This window comes from Nomascus leucogenys, unplaced genomic scaffold (assembly GCF_006542625.1).
Source record: "Nomascus leucogenys isolate Asia unplaced genomic scaffold, Asia_NLE_v1 Super-Scaffold_258, whole genome shotgun sequence".
NCBI lineage: Eukaryota > Metazoa > Chordata > Mammalia > Primates > Hylobatidae > Nomascus > Nomascus leucogenys.
In genome coordinates, this window is record NW_022095769.1 from 1,155,564 (window position 1) to 1,172,372 (window position 16,809).

Genomic DNA, 16,809 nt, shown 5'->3' on the forward strand with positions numbered 1-16,809 from the left:
GCAGACTCCGGTGCGCCGCGTCTCCCGCGGGCAGAGAAGTAGCTGCAACTCCGCTCCCCGGGCCCGGCCGCCTCCTCCCCGCCGCCCTCCCCCGCCCCCGCCCCCTCGCTCCCTCCCGCTCTTTGTCTCCTGGGCGCCCGGCTTCCCCGCCACGCGCCCCCCACGACGCCCCTTCCCCGGGGACCCCTGCGGACCCCTGCCGACGCGACGCGGCGCGAATCGGCCCTGCCAGGCGGGGGCCCCGCGTCCGGCCAGGCCTGGCGGGCGGCGGGGGCGGGGAGGGAGGTGGCGCTCGCTCTTCTCTCTTCTCTCTCTCTCTGTCACACACACACACACACACACACGCACGCACACGCACACACACACGGAGCATCCTCCCGTCAGGTCTCCTGGTCCAGCCCCGCCCGCGCCTCCTGCTTCCAGCGAACCTGCTCCCTCTCCCCACATCCCCCGCCCTCCATCTCCCCCGGCTCCGGGACCCTTCCCGCCGACCTCACCCCCACCCCTGGGATGGAGCGGCTCGAGCCCGCCCGGAGCCCCCCGCGGCCGGGGTAACGGTCCCCCCAACCGTCTCCTGCCCGGCCCCCGCCTCAAGCACCATGGGCCCGAGGGGTTCCCGGGGCGCCAGACGCTGAAGATGACCGATGCCGGAGGTGAGGGGCCGGGCGCCCTGGGGTGGACCGGGAACCGGGGCTGGGGCCACTCGGGCCCGCGGTGGGACCCTGAGTAGGGTTGGGCAGGGCCAAGCGACAAGGGCCTTTCTTCCCCTATCCCTAGGGGGACCGCACGGGGCTGGGGTGCCGGGCTGTCAGGGGAGGGGGCGGAGATAGGATTTATGGCCCTAATCCCCTCCCTCCCGCCCGACGCCCGGAGAAATTAATAAAAAGCTGGTGTGGGGGGAAGGGGAGAGGGTTTAACTCTTTCTTGCCCGGCGGGGAGTTGTGCTGATGGATTGGAGATAAACTAGTCACCGGGCTCTGACTGGGGAGAAGGGCTCTGAGAGTGGAGTAGGTGCCCTGTCCCTAACCTCACCCCATCTCCAACAGTGCTTTGAGGGGGTGCCCGACTCCTGAGGACTACCCCAAGCCTGGGGCCAGTGGACGGCCGGCGATATGGGAAGGGGGGACCACCTCTCTGGCTCCACAACTGCCTCCCCGACCGCTAGTCTCCTTTCCCATCCACCTCTCCTGGCCTCTCCCAGTTGCACTTCTCTCTGTCGCTTTCTCCTCTTCAGGGGCCCTTTCCTCTCGCCTGCCCGAAGGGCTTCTCCCTTCTCTCCCACCCTCCGGCGTCACTTAGAGCGGCGGAAGCCCTTGTCCCCAGTGCGGCTTCCCCTGGCCCCACTCTCGGTGTGATCTCTTTCTTCTCAGCAGCCCTGTGGACTCTCCGCCAGTCTGTGTGTCTGTCTCTGCTTCTTCCTACTCCTCACTTCCTTCCGCTCCCGGCCCGCTCCCTCCCCAGGAATTGTGCGCCCTTTCTTTCTTTCTTTCTCCTTCCCCTGGGTCCCAAGAGGCTGTGAGCTCACCTGCCTCCCTTTCTCCCAGAGAAGGGTCAAAGGTCATTGGTGCTCCTTCTCCGGGATTGGAAGCCTTGGGGGGGAGGGTATCCAGAGGAACCGGTTCAATCCCACCCTTCTGCAGTTACCTGGCTGAATGTGCGTGTGTGTGTGTGTGTGTGTGTGTGTGTGTGTGTGTGTGTGAGAGAGTGTGTGTGCAGGGTGTGTGTGGGAGTGAGTGGGGGCGGAGTTTGGTGTCTAATTTTTCTAGGCTCAGTTTTGGAAGGAGAGGGTTGGGTGGGAGGGGTCTGGTGACCCCCTGGAGACAATGTAGGCAGGGTCCCCATACACACCCCAGAAAGTTAGTTGTTGAAGGGAAGAAAAGAGACCAGTTTGTGCTGAATCAGGATGGACCGAGAATGGCTTTGAGCAGGAAACCCCAATCCAGCCCAGAGGGTGCCTGGAAGAGGAGGACTCCAGCCAGCAGAGGATCTCGACCCTGGAATGGGCTCTTGAATAAAGAACACAGGATCTCCAATCTCAGAGGCAGAGAGGAGACGACACCACTGCCCTCAGAGAGCCTCCATTCTGATGGGAGAGGCAGTTCCTGTCTTCAGAGTCCCTAGTCTGACAGGAGAATACGTGGACCCTTTCTTCTCTGAGCTCCCATCTGATTGGTGGGGGGGGAGATGAGACCTATTTAAGGAATCAGTGAAGTATGAGAATTCCCCATTTCCCAGTAGTTGGAGAAGGGTGGATTTAGAAATTACGCAGACAAATGAGAGGAGGGAGGGCTACCTAGGACAGCTTCCTGCAGGAGGTGGCAGCTGGGTCCTAGCCAGATAAGGCTTTGTGGTTCAATGAGGAGATGTGGTTAATTCTTAGGGTCAGCCTCCCTTCCCATCTGGCCTGTCAGGACAGGAAGAAATGTTCTAGATCTTTGCTAGTAGCCCCCCCCGAGTTCAAGAATGGCAGGAGGGTTCTTGGAGGGTCTACTTCCCTGATGACCCCTTCCCACACCTCATTTTCTGCTTTCAGCCCCAGGCATTTATGGAATCTGGAGGTGGTTTTGTTTTTTTGGGTTTTGTTTTTGAGATGGAGTTTTGCTCTTGTTGCCCAGGCTGGAGTGCAATGGCACGATCTCGGCTCACTGCAACCTCTGCCTCCCAGCTTCAAGTGATTCTCCTGTCTCAGTCTCTCGAGTAGCTGGGATTACAGGAATGTGCCACCGCACCCGGCTAATTTTGTATTTTTAGTAGAGACAGTTTTTTTCATGTTGGTCAGGCTGGTCTCAAACTCCCGACCTCAGGTGATCTGCCCACCTCAGCCTCCCAAAGTGCTGGGATTACAGGCATAAGGCACTGAGCCCCGCCTGGAGGTGGTTTTGATGCTTCTCCCAGTCCTAGTCAGTGTGGAGCAGCTTCCCTCCCTCTATGCTTATCTCTTCCTCCACCCCTAAACTGAAGATCATCACCTAGGATAGTGCAGAGGGGCAGCAGCCCTGGCTTAAGGCTGAGTTCTGCCTCTTTTATTATTATTTTTTTTTGCTTTTATTTATTTACTTGTTTACTTTTTTTTTTTTTTTTTGAGATGGAGTTTCCCTCTCGTCACCCAGGCTGGAGTGCAATGGCACGATGTCGGCTCACTGCAACCTCCACCTCTCAGGTTCAAGTGATTCTCCTGCCTCAGCCTCCTGATTAGCTGGGATTACAGGTGTGCACCGCCACACCCAGCTAATTTTTGTGTTTTTAGTAGAGACGGGGTTTCACCATGTTGGCCAGGTTGGTCTCAAACTCCTGACCTCAGGTGATCTGCCCTCCTCAGCCTCCCAAAGTGCTGGGATTACAGGCATGAGCTATCACGCCTAGCTACTTACTTATTTTTGAGATGAGGGTCTCACTATGTTGCCCAGGCTGGTCTAGAATTCCTGGGCTCAAGTGATCCTCCCACCTCAGCCTCCTGAGTAGCTAGGATTATAAGCATGCACCAACTTTGCCTGGCTTTAGTTCTTCCTCTCATCTCCTGTTTCTCAGTTTTCACATCTGTAAAGTGGAGATATGCATCTGTAAAGTGGGGATATGAAAATTCCCGGGCCAGGCACGGTGGCTCACGCCTGTAATCCCAACACTTTGGGAGGCCGAGGTGGGCAGATCACGAGGTCAGAAGATCGAGACCATCCTGGCTAACACAGTGAAACCCTGTCTCTACTAAAAATACAAAAAAATTAGCCAGGCGTGGTGGTGGGCGACTGTAGTCTCAGCTACTCGGGAGGCTGAGGCAGGAGAATGGCGTGAACCCTGGAGGCAGAGCTTGCAGTGAGCCAAGATAGTGCCACTGCACTCCAGCCTGGGCGACAGCAAGACTCTGTCTCAAAAAAAAAAAAAAAAAAAAAAATTCCCAAGGCTGGCCACAGTAAAGGTAGATGATGTCTATGTAATAACGGAAAAAAAGAGTTGGAAAAGACCCCAGCAGGCATGTGGCCTAGCCTTCCTACATCTGACACATGTATGATCTAGCTCAGTGCCTTGCCATTCTCCTGGGGACCTGAGTGTTAGAAGTAATTGGAGGTCATGTCTCAGCCATGCAGCATCCCCTTGCCTTAAACCATCAGTGGCCCCTGGGCTTCCTCTCTCTCCCCCCAGCCAGTAGCCCCTGGCCAGTGGGCTCTCTAGGGCTACTGGAATCCTACGTCTGCTTGAAAGCCTATTCAAATGGTTTCAGCTACATATATCCTTCCCTATCTGCCCTCCCTTCTTGCTTCCCACCAAAAAACCTTGAACCAAAACAAAAAAAACCCTACCCATTCACACTTCTTCCCAGAACATAGTTGCATCATAGAGGTTTGGCTGTCCATTGTGTGCTGTGTGTACTCCTCATACCCTCCTACATCTATGAGTCTGTCAAGAACTGTGAGAACTGTGTCTGGAACAGTGGCCCTGCTGATGGTGCCAGCTTCCTGAACAGCTCTTGTTCAGAAAGGCAGGTGGTGAGGGCACCAGTGATGGGGGTGTAGGGAAGGGGGAGGCAGGACTGGAAAAGAGATGGAGAATTGATGGATGCAAAGATAGGTGGATGGACAGATGGCAGCAGATGTTGGGTGCATGGGAGCAGATGTTGGATGGATGGATGGGTAGATAGATGGGTGAGTGAATGGATGATGAGTAGGTAAGTAGATAGGTGGATGAGTGCATAGGTGGGTAGATAGATGGGTGAGTGAATGGATGATGAGTAGGTAAGTAGATAGGTGGATGAGTGCATAGGTGGGTAGATGGATGGGAGAACCTGGGTCCTGGTCCTGGTCCTGATTTTGCCATTAACTTGCTATGTGATCTTGGGCCAGTGACTCCCCCTTCTGTTTCTTCGTTTGTAACATGAGAGGATTGGATTTAATAATCTCCATAACTTCTCCCAGATTTGATTGGACAGTTGATGATTGAAAGCTTTTAGGGGATGCTAATGATGCGAAGGTCCAAGACAGTGAAGGGGAGAAGTTCAGTGACCCACGTGAAAGCACACAGCAAATCAGTGGACCAGGATACCAGGACCACAGGGCCCAGCCTGTGTCTGTGCCTTGGATTTGCATCTGCCCCCACCCTCCTACTATACCTCCTGCCCTGGCGCCCACGATCTGGGTTATGATTCCAATGGCTTCTCTTCCAGGGGCCAGAAGAAGGGTTCTAAGGTAAGGGGAGGGGCCAACAGGCCTGGAGCAGGTAGCCTTCCACATCTCTCCTGCCTCGGTCAGCCTGAATCTCTTACCCAGGCTCTCTTTTTCTTTCTCTCCCCTTTTGTCCTCCCCAGCTCTCTTAAGTCATGGCTTCTTCAAAGCTCCAAGAACCCGTGGATGAGGTTTTTGGTAAGTTCTGTGTGGCTCTATCTCTAGTCAATAGACACAGCCATAGAGTACTTCCTTCCTGGGCCACCAGGCATTGAAGGGGATAGAGTGCTTCTTGATGGCTTCAGAGTGTGTGTGTGTGTCTATGTGTGTGTGTGTGTGTGTGTGTGTATTGTGGCCTGACCCTTTGTCACCACTATCTTAGTGGACACACCAGTTATAACAATAAGGGTCCCCATTTATTAAGTGCTTATCTTATGCCAGATACTGGGTTAAGCACCCCCATCTCACATGCACTGTATTAGTTAACCCTTACAATAATGCTTAGAAGTAAGCCCAGTTTACAGATCAGGAGTGTAGGGTACAGAGGGCTGAAGTGACTTGCTTTCAAGATCACATTGTAAGTTAGTGGCAGGGCTGGGACCAGAACCCCAAACTGCCAGCATTCCTGCTCTTAGTGACTATCCTATACACCTGTAAACTCCAGCCCAGGTGACAAACATTACCTCCAAGTCACATAAATAAGTGCAAGGGACCTCACCCTGCTTGGATGTGTGCTGAAATCAAATGCATAACACACACAGCCTCAATACCCCCAGGCTGGCCCCCTCATGCTGGCCTGCACGCCCATGTCCTCAGTACACACTGGGGTGCATGCACACACCACGGTACCATCATTTACCCCCTGCAATCTTCCCTTGTGTGGACTGGAGAAAGAGACCACCCCAGCTAGGCAGAGTTCCCAGCATGCACTGGGGTGGAAAGCCGGTTTCCCAGCGGGATTCTGGTGGAGGAGTCAGGAGGAGTCCTGAGCAAAGGAACTTGGAGGAATGAAGGAGAGGGGGAGAGAGGCCTGCTCCTCGAGGGGCTCCTATGCCAGAGGGTCCCCAGCTTCTCCTCATCTCTCCCTTCTTCCCTCTCTGCCCTGGCCATGCCAGGAACTGCTGCTTCCCATCCCAGTCTCCTCCAGATCCCCTAGCCTTGAACTGCCTCAGGCCTGACAGAAATGAGCTCTCCCTCCCCTGGGCTTTTCTGCCCCTACTCCCCCACCTCCCTACCCTCTACTCCCCACACAACCCCTGCCTGTTTTCCTCACTGCTGAGGTAGCTGGGTCCTCACTGCTTCCTGATGTGAAAGGCCATTAAATATTTATGAATTCCCACTGCCCAGGGCTGGGAGGAGGAGGAAGAGGGAGAGAGATGGGGGAGGAGGATAGGGAAGGAGGGCAGGAGCAGAGAAGAGGGAAGAGATAGAAGCTGAAGGGAGAGGCTCCTAGAGCAGAGGACCCAGGACAGGCTGGCCCACCTTGCCTCAAAACCACCAAGCCCCTTAGGAGTCCCCTTGCTCCCCAGCCCCTCCAAGGTAAGATGGCCATGGTGCTGATATGGCCCAGAGTCAGGAGCAAGGGACCCCTCTCCCTGTTTTGAGTTGGCTGGGCACCAGCTAGGTGCCAGAAGGGTAGAGGGTGCCAGAACCCTGGCCTGGGAGCCACTCTCCTTAACTCCCTCTGTCCCCTTGGCCAAAGGTGTCCTCCTGTCCTCCATGAGCCTCAGTTTTCCCGTCCATACAATGAGAGGTTGGACTCAAAATTCCTTCCCATCTCTGCTTCAGAGAGGGTGTAGCATGCTTAATGCAAACCAACAGAGCTAGACTCTCTATCTGTAACCCTGGCCGGCTCCTCACCAGCTTTATGCTCTCGGGCAAATTAAGGCTGCCCTGGGGATTCCTGGAGTCCCTTCCTTGTAGGGCTGTGGGGAGGCTCAAATGAGCTAGTAATTATAAAGCACTTAGAACAGTGCCTAGGACAGTAAGAGCTCAATAAGGATTAGCTCGTATTTTTCTGTGGTTCAGCCTTCAATCCTTGCTGCTGCTTCCAGGCAGTGCCTGGAGATTCTGTGTCAGGGGGCTGGGAACAGAGGGCTTCCTCCCCCAGCTCTGCCCCAGGGGCTGGAAACACCAGCAGGTTGCCCCCTGGACAACTGCAATCTCCTCTCGGTGTCCGCCTGCCCTTTTCAACCAGACCCTTCCTTCCCCTCGCAGGCTGTGCTGGCCCCCTCGCTGCTCCGCAGATGCTCCAAGCCCAAGACTGCACCATTCTCTCTCCTTAGAAAGCTCTTTTTGTTCCTTCTGCAACCTCGGCTCTTTATGGTTAACCAGACCTTAGCCTGGCTGCCATATTTAAAGTAGTAGCCTCCCAGTCTCCCCCTGTCTTTTCATCCATTCAACAAATATTTATAGAGCTCCTAATATGCATCAGGCTCTGTCCTTGGCTCTGGGGAGACAGCAACGAACAAGCCAGACAAAATCACTGTCCTCATGGAGCTCAAATTTTCGTGCAGGGGCAAGTAGGGGGACAGATGATCAAAGCACACATAAATAAACAAGGAACATACTAGATGGTGGGGAGTGCTGGGCAGAGGATTGAAATGTGGGCGTGATGGGATGTGGGCATGGGCGTGGAGGTGACCTTCATCAGCACCTGTGTGTGTCTGGAGTCCATCTCTGCCAAAGCATGCACTAGTCCATGGAAGTGTGACTTTGCTTCAACACTTCCTGAGCGCCTGCTCTTTGTCAGGTGCCACACCAGGCTCTCACGATACACAGTGGACAGGGAAGGGTTTCACCCTCTGCAGGTTGCAGGCCAGCATGAGGAGACAGTCATTGGCGACCATATCCCGACCGTATCGTGACCATATGGTAGTGTCAGTATCGTGACCATATGGTAGGCTGTCAGACGGTGCTGTGTCAGAGTTGATTAGCCAGACAAAGAAAGGCTGGAGAGAGATGGAGCACAGGGATGGAGGTGGGAAGCAAGGTAGAGGCAGGTACTCATATAGCTGTCAGTGTAAGCAATTCAGTTGATTCCACAGACGCCATCACCAGCGAGCGTCTGTTGAGCTCGTACTAAGTCACGGCATTATGGTGAAATACTGTATATGGATTATTTTATGTGATGCTTACAACCACCCTATAAGGAAGATAGTGCTAGTATAATCCCATTTTACACATGAGAAAGCTGACACCTGAAAGGAAGTAACTTGCCCAGAATCACCCAGCCAGCAAATGATAGAACTGGTTTCAGCCTGGCCACCTGGCTCTAGGGCCAGTGCTCTTAGCCATAGTCATGTAAGAGGAGGAATCTGTGGGGAACACAGAAAGGGTGGGCTGGGCCCCTCAGGCCTTGAATTGAGAGCTGAATGGCATGGACTTTATATTGTTAGCTTTGGGACCCCTTCTGCGAGAGTTTCAAAAGCAGGAGAGTATGGGACATGGTCAGAAATGTGCTTCAGGCTGGGCGCAGTGGCCCACACCAGTAATCCCAGCACTTTGGGAGGCCAAAGCAGGCAGATCACTTGAGGCCAGGAGTTCAAGACCAGCCTGGCCAACGTGGCGAAACCCCATCTCTACTAAAAATACAAAAGTTAGCCAGGTGTGGTGGCACATACCTGTAGTCCCAGCTACTTGGGAGGCTGAGCCAGGAGACTCGCTTGAGCCTGGGAGGTGGAGGTTGCAGTGGGCTAAGATCATGCCACTGCACTCTAGCCTGGGTGGCAGAGTGAGATTCCGTCTCCACAAGAAAAAAAAAAAAAAAAAAAAAAGAAGGGTGCTTCAGAAAGTTTCTTCTAGTCACATGGAAGGTACGAGGAGGAGCCAGACCGGAGGCAGGGAGCGAAGGAGGGATAGTTGCATGTTTTGGGGTGGCAGGGGGTGGGAGGCGGGGGAAGCTCCTCTCCACTCAGGTGAAGGCCTGAGCTAAGGCAGTTCGGTCCAGAGGGAGAGGAGAGCCCAGGTTCCGTGGGTGTGAGGAGGCCAATCAACAGAACATTTTTCTTTCATTAAAAGGGTGTGCTAAGCACCTACTGTGTGCCAGGCACTGTTCTCTACCTGTGGTAGAGCAGTGAACAAAGCAGAAAGCTGTCCTCATGGAGCTGACATTCTAATGGGTGGAGAGAGACAATAAATGATATAAGCAAAATATATAGCATGCCAGAGAATGAAAAATGATATAGGAAAAAAACAGGTGTGGAGTTTTGGACTGGGGGGGCTATTATAAATTGGGTGGTCAGGGAAGGCCTCAGTGAGAGAAAGCATTTAAGCAAAGACTTGAAGGAAGTGAGGGAGAGAACCATGCAGAAATCCGTGGAAAGAGCCTTGCAGAAAAAGGGCAGTGGAGGTGCAAAGGCCCTGCAATGCAGGCTGGCTTGTGTGAGGATGAGCCAGGCAGCCAGGATGGCTGGAGTGGAGGGACAGGAGTAGTGCTCAGAGAGGCAAGGGAGCATAGGCTGACTCTGGAAGGCCACTGGGAGAACTTTGGCTCTTAATCTGCATGAGACGGAAGTCACTGGAGGGTTCTGAGCAGGGGAGTGATATAAACTGACATGTTTGATCAGGATCACTCTGGCTGCTGTGTTGAAAATAGACTGCAGATGGGAAAGGGAGGCAGAAGGAAGACCAGCTAGGAGCCTGTTTTTAATAATCCAGGCTAAAAGATGATGGCAGTTTAGACCCTCTGGTCTAAGAGACTGTGAGTTCTCCCTCTCACTTCCCTCCCTTTCCTCCCATCCTCTCCCCTCTTTTTCTTTCCTCTCCTCTCCTCTCCCTTCCTCTGCTTTCCTCCCTTTCTCTCCATATGTACGCATGTATAGGAGTATGTGTATACATTTGCATACACAAACTAATTTATTAAGGAAAATCTCAGATTCAAAATTAGAGATTACAGCAAAGTGCACTCTATCATGCACTCAAGAACTCATTACCCAGCCTCAACAATGACCTAATCATAGCCAGTCTAGTTTCATATCTATCCCATCCACGTCCTCCCCCTATTGCCCTGGATTATGTGGAACCTAGTCCAAAACATCATACCCCTTCACCATAAATATTTCAGTATGTCTAGCTATTTTTTGAAAGTAGAGCTAACAGGAATTGTGGATGAATCAGTTTGTAGGATGGTAGGGAAAGCAGTGAAGAATGACTCCAGGGGTTCAGCTGAGCAACTAGAAGGATGGCGCTACGGTTCACCAAGACTGGGAGGAACAGCTCTGGGGTGGGAGAGATCAGGAGATTGCAGCACATGTAGGCTGAAGACCCCTGGTGGACATCAAAGTGGAGGTGTCAACTAGACAGTTGGACATATGAATTACCAACTGGGTCTGGGGCTGAGAGAGAAGGGTAGCTTAGGGCTCTCTGACTTGGGCGACTTGGGTGGACAAGGGGGCTTTTCACTGAGTCAAGGAAGAGAGTAGAAGCTGGTTTGAGGTTACATGATCGGTTCATTTTGATGAGTTGAGCTTGAGACACCTTGGGGTCTTTGACGTGGTAACTTCCTTGGCAGGTGCCTGAGTGCCCACACTCAGAATTCAGGGGAGGGGGTCAAGGCTAGAAATAGAAATAGGTGGTAGTTAAGCCAGGAGGGCAACTGGGGTGGCTTAGGGGTTGTCTACAGAAGGAAACAGGAGCAGACAAGGCAGGGTGGGCATGAGTGACAGAATAGGGCCCCTGAGATCATGCTAGGTGGAGTGGGGAGGAAGTCTTGACCCATCTTGAAGCCTGGGAAGACTCTTTCTGTTAGGAGACCCCAGTGCCAAGCTCAGGACTGGTACAGCATGAGGGCTTCATTCCGAGGTGCAGCACATGACAAGTGGAGCTATGAGCAATAAGGACTTTAATGCTGGACCCATTGGGTCTGCCCACCCTTCCTCCATGTCCTCGTGCAAGACCTAGCACTGGGCCACAGACCCAGGACAGAAGAGGTTTCGGGGACTATGGGGCTTTCCTTCCTGCCACTGCCAGTGGATTCTGGGGGTGTCCCTTTGCTTCACTCCAACTGCAAGCCCTCTAGATGCTCAGCAGTGTTATCTCTTAGTGAGACCCTGTGCGTGGCACAGCAAGCCAGTGTCCCCAGTAGGGCCAGTCTCTAGAGCCAGACTAGCCAGGCTCAAATCCTGTACCATTGCTAGCTGGTGGCTTTGGTCAAGTGACTTAACCTCTCTGAGTTTTAGTTTGCTCAGCTGTAAAGTATGCATAGTAACTGTCCTAACCCCACCGGGTTGTTTTGAGTGAGAGATGATGTATGTACATTGTCTGGTGTGTAGTAAGTGTTTCTTAAATGGTGGCCATTATTGCCATCATCTCTCCAGCCTCATCCCTCAACCCTTCTCTCCACAAAGCTACCCTCCAACTGTCCCTGGAGGTACCACCCTTGTTTCCCTACTTCCTAGCATTGCATATACCTGTTTTGCCCACCTCATCTCTTACAAACTCCTACCCAGACCTTAAAACCCAGCTTTGGTGTTTCCTCCTCTGATGCATCCAAACAGGGCTGCCCTTCCTCCGTGTCTACATGAGGGTTCATCACACGGCGCTGCATTTTAGTGCTGGCATTTCTGCTTCCCCTGCACACCCGCCCACTCCCACCTGAGACGGGGAGACACCCTGTTTTTCATCTGTCTGTACTCCCAGCACTCAAGAACACGGGTTGAATGCCTGGGCTGTGGGTGCAGGTGGCCCCTGAGGTGGGCCTCTGGGCTTGCCGTCACCTCTCATGTGTCTGGTCTCTGCTCCCTTCCCCCGGTTCGCAGACCTGGACTTGGCTGTGCCAGAGACCGCCAGACTGGACAGCAGTTTACACAAGGCCCGGGCCCAACTGTTGGCCAAGGGCAGGAGACACCGGCCGTCCCGCTCCAGGCTTCGGGACAGTGCCAGCTCCGCGGAGGATGGTGAAGGCTCCGATGGGCCCGGAGGCAAGGTTGGGGCAAGTTAGGAAAACACACATACACCCTCCCACCCCTCCCTCTCCTCCCACCCCTGGATAATCTCTCCAAAGTGCTCTTCCAGGGAAACCACATCCCCAGACTTCTGACCTAGTAATGCTACCAAGTGTTAGCTGCAGTTCACTTCTGGCTCATTTAATCCTGTGTAAAGAAGATACTATTAGCCCCATCTTACAGCTGAGGAAACTGAGGCCCTGAGCGGTCCAGTAGCAAAGTCACAGTAAGTGAAGGAGGGGGAATTCAGCCCCAGCCTGTGTGACTCAAAGCTCCTGTTTCCCACCTCTCACTCTGCAGCCCCTAACCCCGCTGCCTAAGGCATGAGGAAACCCTCCCTCTAGGCCCCGGAAGGACCCTCAGGGCCCGCAGTTTACAGGATGAAAGTCTCCCAGCTCCTCCGGGAAGGGAGGAGGAGGGTTCTCGGTGAGCGGCTGCCCCCTCGTCCAGGTGACCGACGGCTGCGGGAGCCCCCTGCACCGGCTACGCTCGCCTTTGCACTCAGGCCCGGGGTCCCCGGCCGGGGGCTCTTTCTGCCTGGATCCGCCGGGGTTGCGGCGCAGCCTGGACGAGGACGAACCGCCGCCCTCGCCGCTCACACGCTACCGGCCCCTGCACAACGCTGCGTCGCACGAGGGCCTGGCCGCCGCCTCCTCCTCTCCGCCGCGCTCCGCGCCCTCCTCCGACAGCTCCCCCAGCTTCGTGCGCCGCCACCCGCGCGCAGAGCCGCACAGCGAAGGTGAGAGGCGGCCAGCGCCGCACCTCCTGCTGGTCGCTCCCGGGCGCAGCAGCCCTCTCGGTCCCGGCGCGCACCGCAGCGGCGGAAGGGGCAGCTGGGCGAGGTGGCTGGGGGAGGTGGAGAGTAAACACCGCGGCTCACCCATTCTTTACCGAGCGCCTACTAAGTGCCATACCCTGTGGGCTCTGGGACACCCAGGTGAGCAAACACATGCAGTCTTTATCATCATAGTAGTTTAGTGGAGAAACAATCAAATCAGTCCTGGCTGGCGGCTCACGCCTGTAATCCCAACACCTTGGGAGGCTGAGATGGGAGGATCGCTTGAGCCCAGGAGTTCGAGACTAGCCTGGGCAACATAGCGAGACCGTCTCCAGAAAAAATTAAAAAATTAGCCCCGCGTGGTATGCACCTGTAGAACCAGCTACTTGGGAGGCTGAGGCAGGAGGATAGCTTGAACCCGGGAGTTTTGAGCTGCAGTGAGCTATGATCACTCCTTGCCTCAAAAACAAAACAAAACAAAAACCCAATCAAATCATCCCTTAACTAAACGTCTAGTTACAAACTATAACAAGTGCTATTTGGGAAATGTGTGCGGCAGCATGGCGGGAGAGCACACACCAGGATACTTGGCCTGGCTAGGAACATCCTGGAAATGACATTTGAGCCAAGATTGGAAGGTTGGTTAGATGTTGGCCAGGATAGGCCGAGTGCGGTGGCTCACGCTTGTAATCCCAGCACTTTGGGAGGCCGAGGCGGGTGGATCACCTGAGGTCAGGAGTTCGAGACCAGCCTGGACAACATGATGAAAACCTGTCTGAACTAAAAATACAAAAAATTAGCCGGGCGTGGTGGCGGGCACCTGTAATCCCAGCTACTCAGGAGGCTGAGGCAGGAGAATTGCTTGAACCCGGGAGGCAGAGGTTGCAGTGAGCCAAGATCACACCATTGCACTCCAGCCTGGGCAACAAGAGCAAAACGCCATCTCAAAAAAGAAAAAAAAGAAGTTGGCCAGGATAAAATTGAGTAAATGGTAGTGCATCCTATCTTTTTGGAACGTTTTATAGTTTGTAAAAGGCTGTCATAAGCATCCCATTAGGTCTCATGAAGTAGGTAGATGTTATTATCCCCATATTTAAAATGGAGGAAGGCCAGAGAGGTAGAGTGGCTTGTCCTAGGACACCCAGCTAATGAAGGCCACCAGAGCCAGGATGCCTGATTCTAAGTCAAGAGAATTTCTACCACCCCACACTGGCAGCTGAAGGAGGCAGGCAGGGCAGCAAACAGGCAATTTCCTTCCTCCTCTCCCTGGAAAGATGACAGCCGCGACGCCAGTCCTCCTGAGCCCGCCAGCCCCACCATCGGCCTGGATAAGAAGACTCGCCGAAAGTTCCTGGACCTGGGGTGAGTGGAGGCGGGACTAGATCGCAGGGCTTGGAGCTGCTGGGGTAAGGGGTAGCACAGTGGGCAGCCCTGCCCCACTTCCTGTTGCCTCCCCACAGGGTCACCCTGCGCCGAGCATCCACGGGCAAGAGCCGGAAGGAGAAAGGCAGCAACCGCCTGTCCATGGGCAGCAGGTGAGAGGTGCCCATGGTGGCCCACCCACAGCTCCCGCCCCTGGCTCCCCATGTGCCCTGGTCCTCCCCTCTGTACCCACACCCATGCTGGACACTCTCTCTGCAGGGAGTCAGTGGAGGGGTCCGGCAGGTCAGGGGGCTCCCCGTTCCTGCCTTTTTCCTGGTTCACAGACAGCGGCAAGGGCTCAGCATCCTCTGGTAGCACCACCTCCCCAGCCTGCTCCCCTAAACACGAGGGCTTCCGCCCTAAGAAGTCAGCTTCCCAGGTAAGTCCATGCCTTTCTTGTCCCCAAACTGGCCCCCAGTCTCAGGTGGCATGAAGGCATACTTCACCCTGGCTCAGGCTGGGATTCAGACATTCCTGGAATCAATTTGTCCATCCATGGAGCCATGCAGTAATCTGTTACTTCATGCATTCTCTGAATTCATTCGTTCACTCATCCACTCCTTCATATTCTGAGTAGTTCATTCCTTGATTCATTCACTGCTTCATGCATTCAACAAATCACTAAACACTGATTCCCTACTGTTCACCCAGCTGGAGACTTCCTTCATTCCTGCTAACTCTTCTGCCTGGTTAAGTTCTAACCCCACTCCTGTGTGAGGAGCTGGGCCACCTGCTTGGTAGGGTGAGGGCTGGGGGATGTAGAGACAAACAGGACCCCAACCTAGTGGTCTGAAAACTTACAACCCTATGTGATGTGAGCCGAGTAACAGAAGCAATGATGAGCATCTGCTTATGTTCAGAGTGCCCTCTACAGTTTACAAAGCCCCAAACGTGTTTCTGCTTTACTCTCACAAAGGCTCAGTGAAGTAGGGAGGGAAGGCCTGCTCATCTCCATTGTACAGATGAGCAAAGGAAGGCCCAGAGAGAAGGGGCTTGCCCAGACTGGCACAGATATAGGTGCCAAGCTCTACGACCCCCAGCCCAGTACTTGTTCTATGGTTCTGTTTCTTACGTGCAGCTTGGGCAGAGGAGAAAATCAGAAGCTGGGAATTCTGGGAAGAAAGAATCCCTTCGGACCTGGAACTTCCTTCTTTCCTCCTTCTCTTTCTTCCTTCCCTTATGCTGGTCACTGGGACACCACGATGAACAAGATACAACCCAGGCCCTCCTAGAGCTCACAGGCCAGTGAGGATAAAGACCTCTAATCAGGCACTTACTAGCTGGGGTACTAGAGGCCAGGCGGGAGGCACATAGCAGAGATGCCTGACCCAGCCTGGGAGAATCCTGGTGGTCTGCCTGTAGGAAGTGACACCTTGCCTGAGACCACCTCTATTCCTACTAACCTGGCTTGGTTCTAGCCCCATGTCCTCCAGATGACTGCCTGCTCTCCCGAAGGCTTCAGGTCCTGATGCCTGACATGAGTTATCATGTCCTGTGTGCAGGCCCAGCTCCTGGCTCATGCACGGGAGGCACTGAGCAACTCCTGGTGCCTAGTCCAGGACTTCGGCTCCACCCAGATAGGGATGGTGGGTTGGGGGTGAACTGTCCTCAGTGGCATGCACCTTTTTCTGTCTAGGAATCCACTCTGAGTGATGACTCCACGCCCCCCAGCAGCAGCCCCAAGATCCCCAGTGGGCCCCGGCAGGAGGCCAAATGTTCTTACCCCTACCACACGCTGTCTCAGTCTTCAGACGAGGTGAGCAAGGCTGGCCCAGGGTGCCCACGGAGTCCTGACCTCTGACTCTGCAAGGTGCTCAGGTCACAGGCCAAGCCTCCCCCTCACTCTCCTTGGTCTCTGCCCAGTTCCTGGATGAACCCCTCCCCGCTGTCCACCATTGGACCAGCCAGCAGGTGGGCCAGTGGCTGCAGAGCCTCAACCTGGAACAGTATGCTGCCGAGTTTGCTGCACGGCAGGTAGACGGGCCGCAGCTGCTGCAGCTGGATGGAAGCAAACTAAAGGTGGGTCAGAGCGGAAGGGCCATGACCCAGCCCAGTTACTTGAGGTGACTTTCAAGGATTGGAAGTCCCTCGTCCTGACCTTTGACCCTCAGCCCAGCCTCCTGGGCTGACCTTTTCACTCCATCTGTGGCCACTACCCTGACCTCTGACCTCTAGGCAAGGTCCTTGGTCTAATCTTTTGAGTTGTAGCATGAATCCCTAGTTTGACTTGAAACTCTAGTCCATGACTTCAGTGTGACCTTCAAGCTCCAGCCCTGGTCTCCAGGCTGACCTTGCCCTCTAGGATGACCCTTGATGCATATGAGTGTCCTGGGATCATGGGAAGCCACATCTCCCCCTGGTCAGCTTGGTCTGATTCTATCTCAGAGGCTAGTGGTAATGGTGGGCAGGGGGAGACTGTAGGGAGGGGGTGGGTGGCCTCTGACCTATAAGCTGGGAGGTTCCTGGCCTGTCTCCTGCTCTCTGCTGAGTTGCTTGGGGGCAGGGATGGTGA

At 54.3% G+C, this 16,809-nt stretch overlaps 1 protein-coding gene across 7 annotated transcripts in view; it reads left to right on the forward strand.

Annotated features, from left to right (window-relative positions):
- Positions 1–16,809, forward strand: part of SAMD14 (sterile alpha motif domain containing 14) — an 18,922-nt gene continuing 2,113 nt past the window's right edge. The window contains exons 1-10 of one of the 7 annotated variants that reach the window (XM_030808052.1): positions 1–653; positions 5,297–5,351; positions 11,912–12,078; positions 12,548–12,836; positions 14,150–14,237; positions 14,336–14,410; positions 14,517–14,676; positions 15,800–15,883; positions 15,934–16,053; positions 16,161–16,316. In XM_030808052.1, the coding sequence (XP_030663912.1) occupies positions 5,309–5,351; positions 11,912–12,078; positions 12,548–12,836; positions 14,150–14,237; positions 14,336–14,410; positions 14,517–14,676; positions 15,800–15,883; positions 15,934–16,053; positions 16,161–16,316 (1,182 nt within the window). In that variant the 5' untranslated portion in view covers positions 1–653; positions 5,297–5,308. Of the gene's footprint in view, positions 654–4,761; positions 5,178–5,278; positions 5,352–11,911; positions 12,079–12,547; positions 12,837–14,149; positions 14,238–14,335; positions 14,411–14,516; positions 14,677–15,799; positions 15,884–15,933; positions 16,054–16,160; positions 16,317–16,809 lie in introns of those variants that run through there. The other 6 variants (XM_030808050.1, XM_030808047.1, XM_030808046.1 and 3 more) reach the window with 6 other exon arrangements.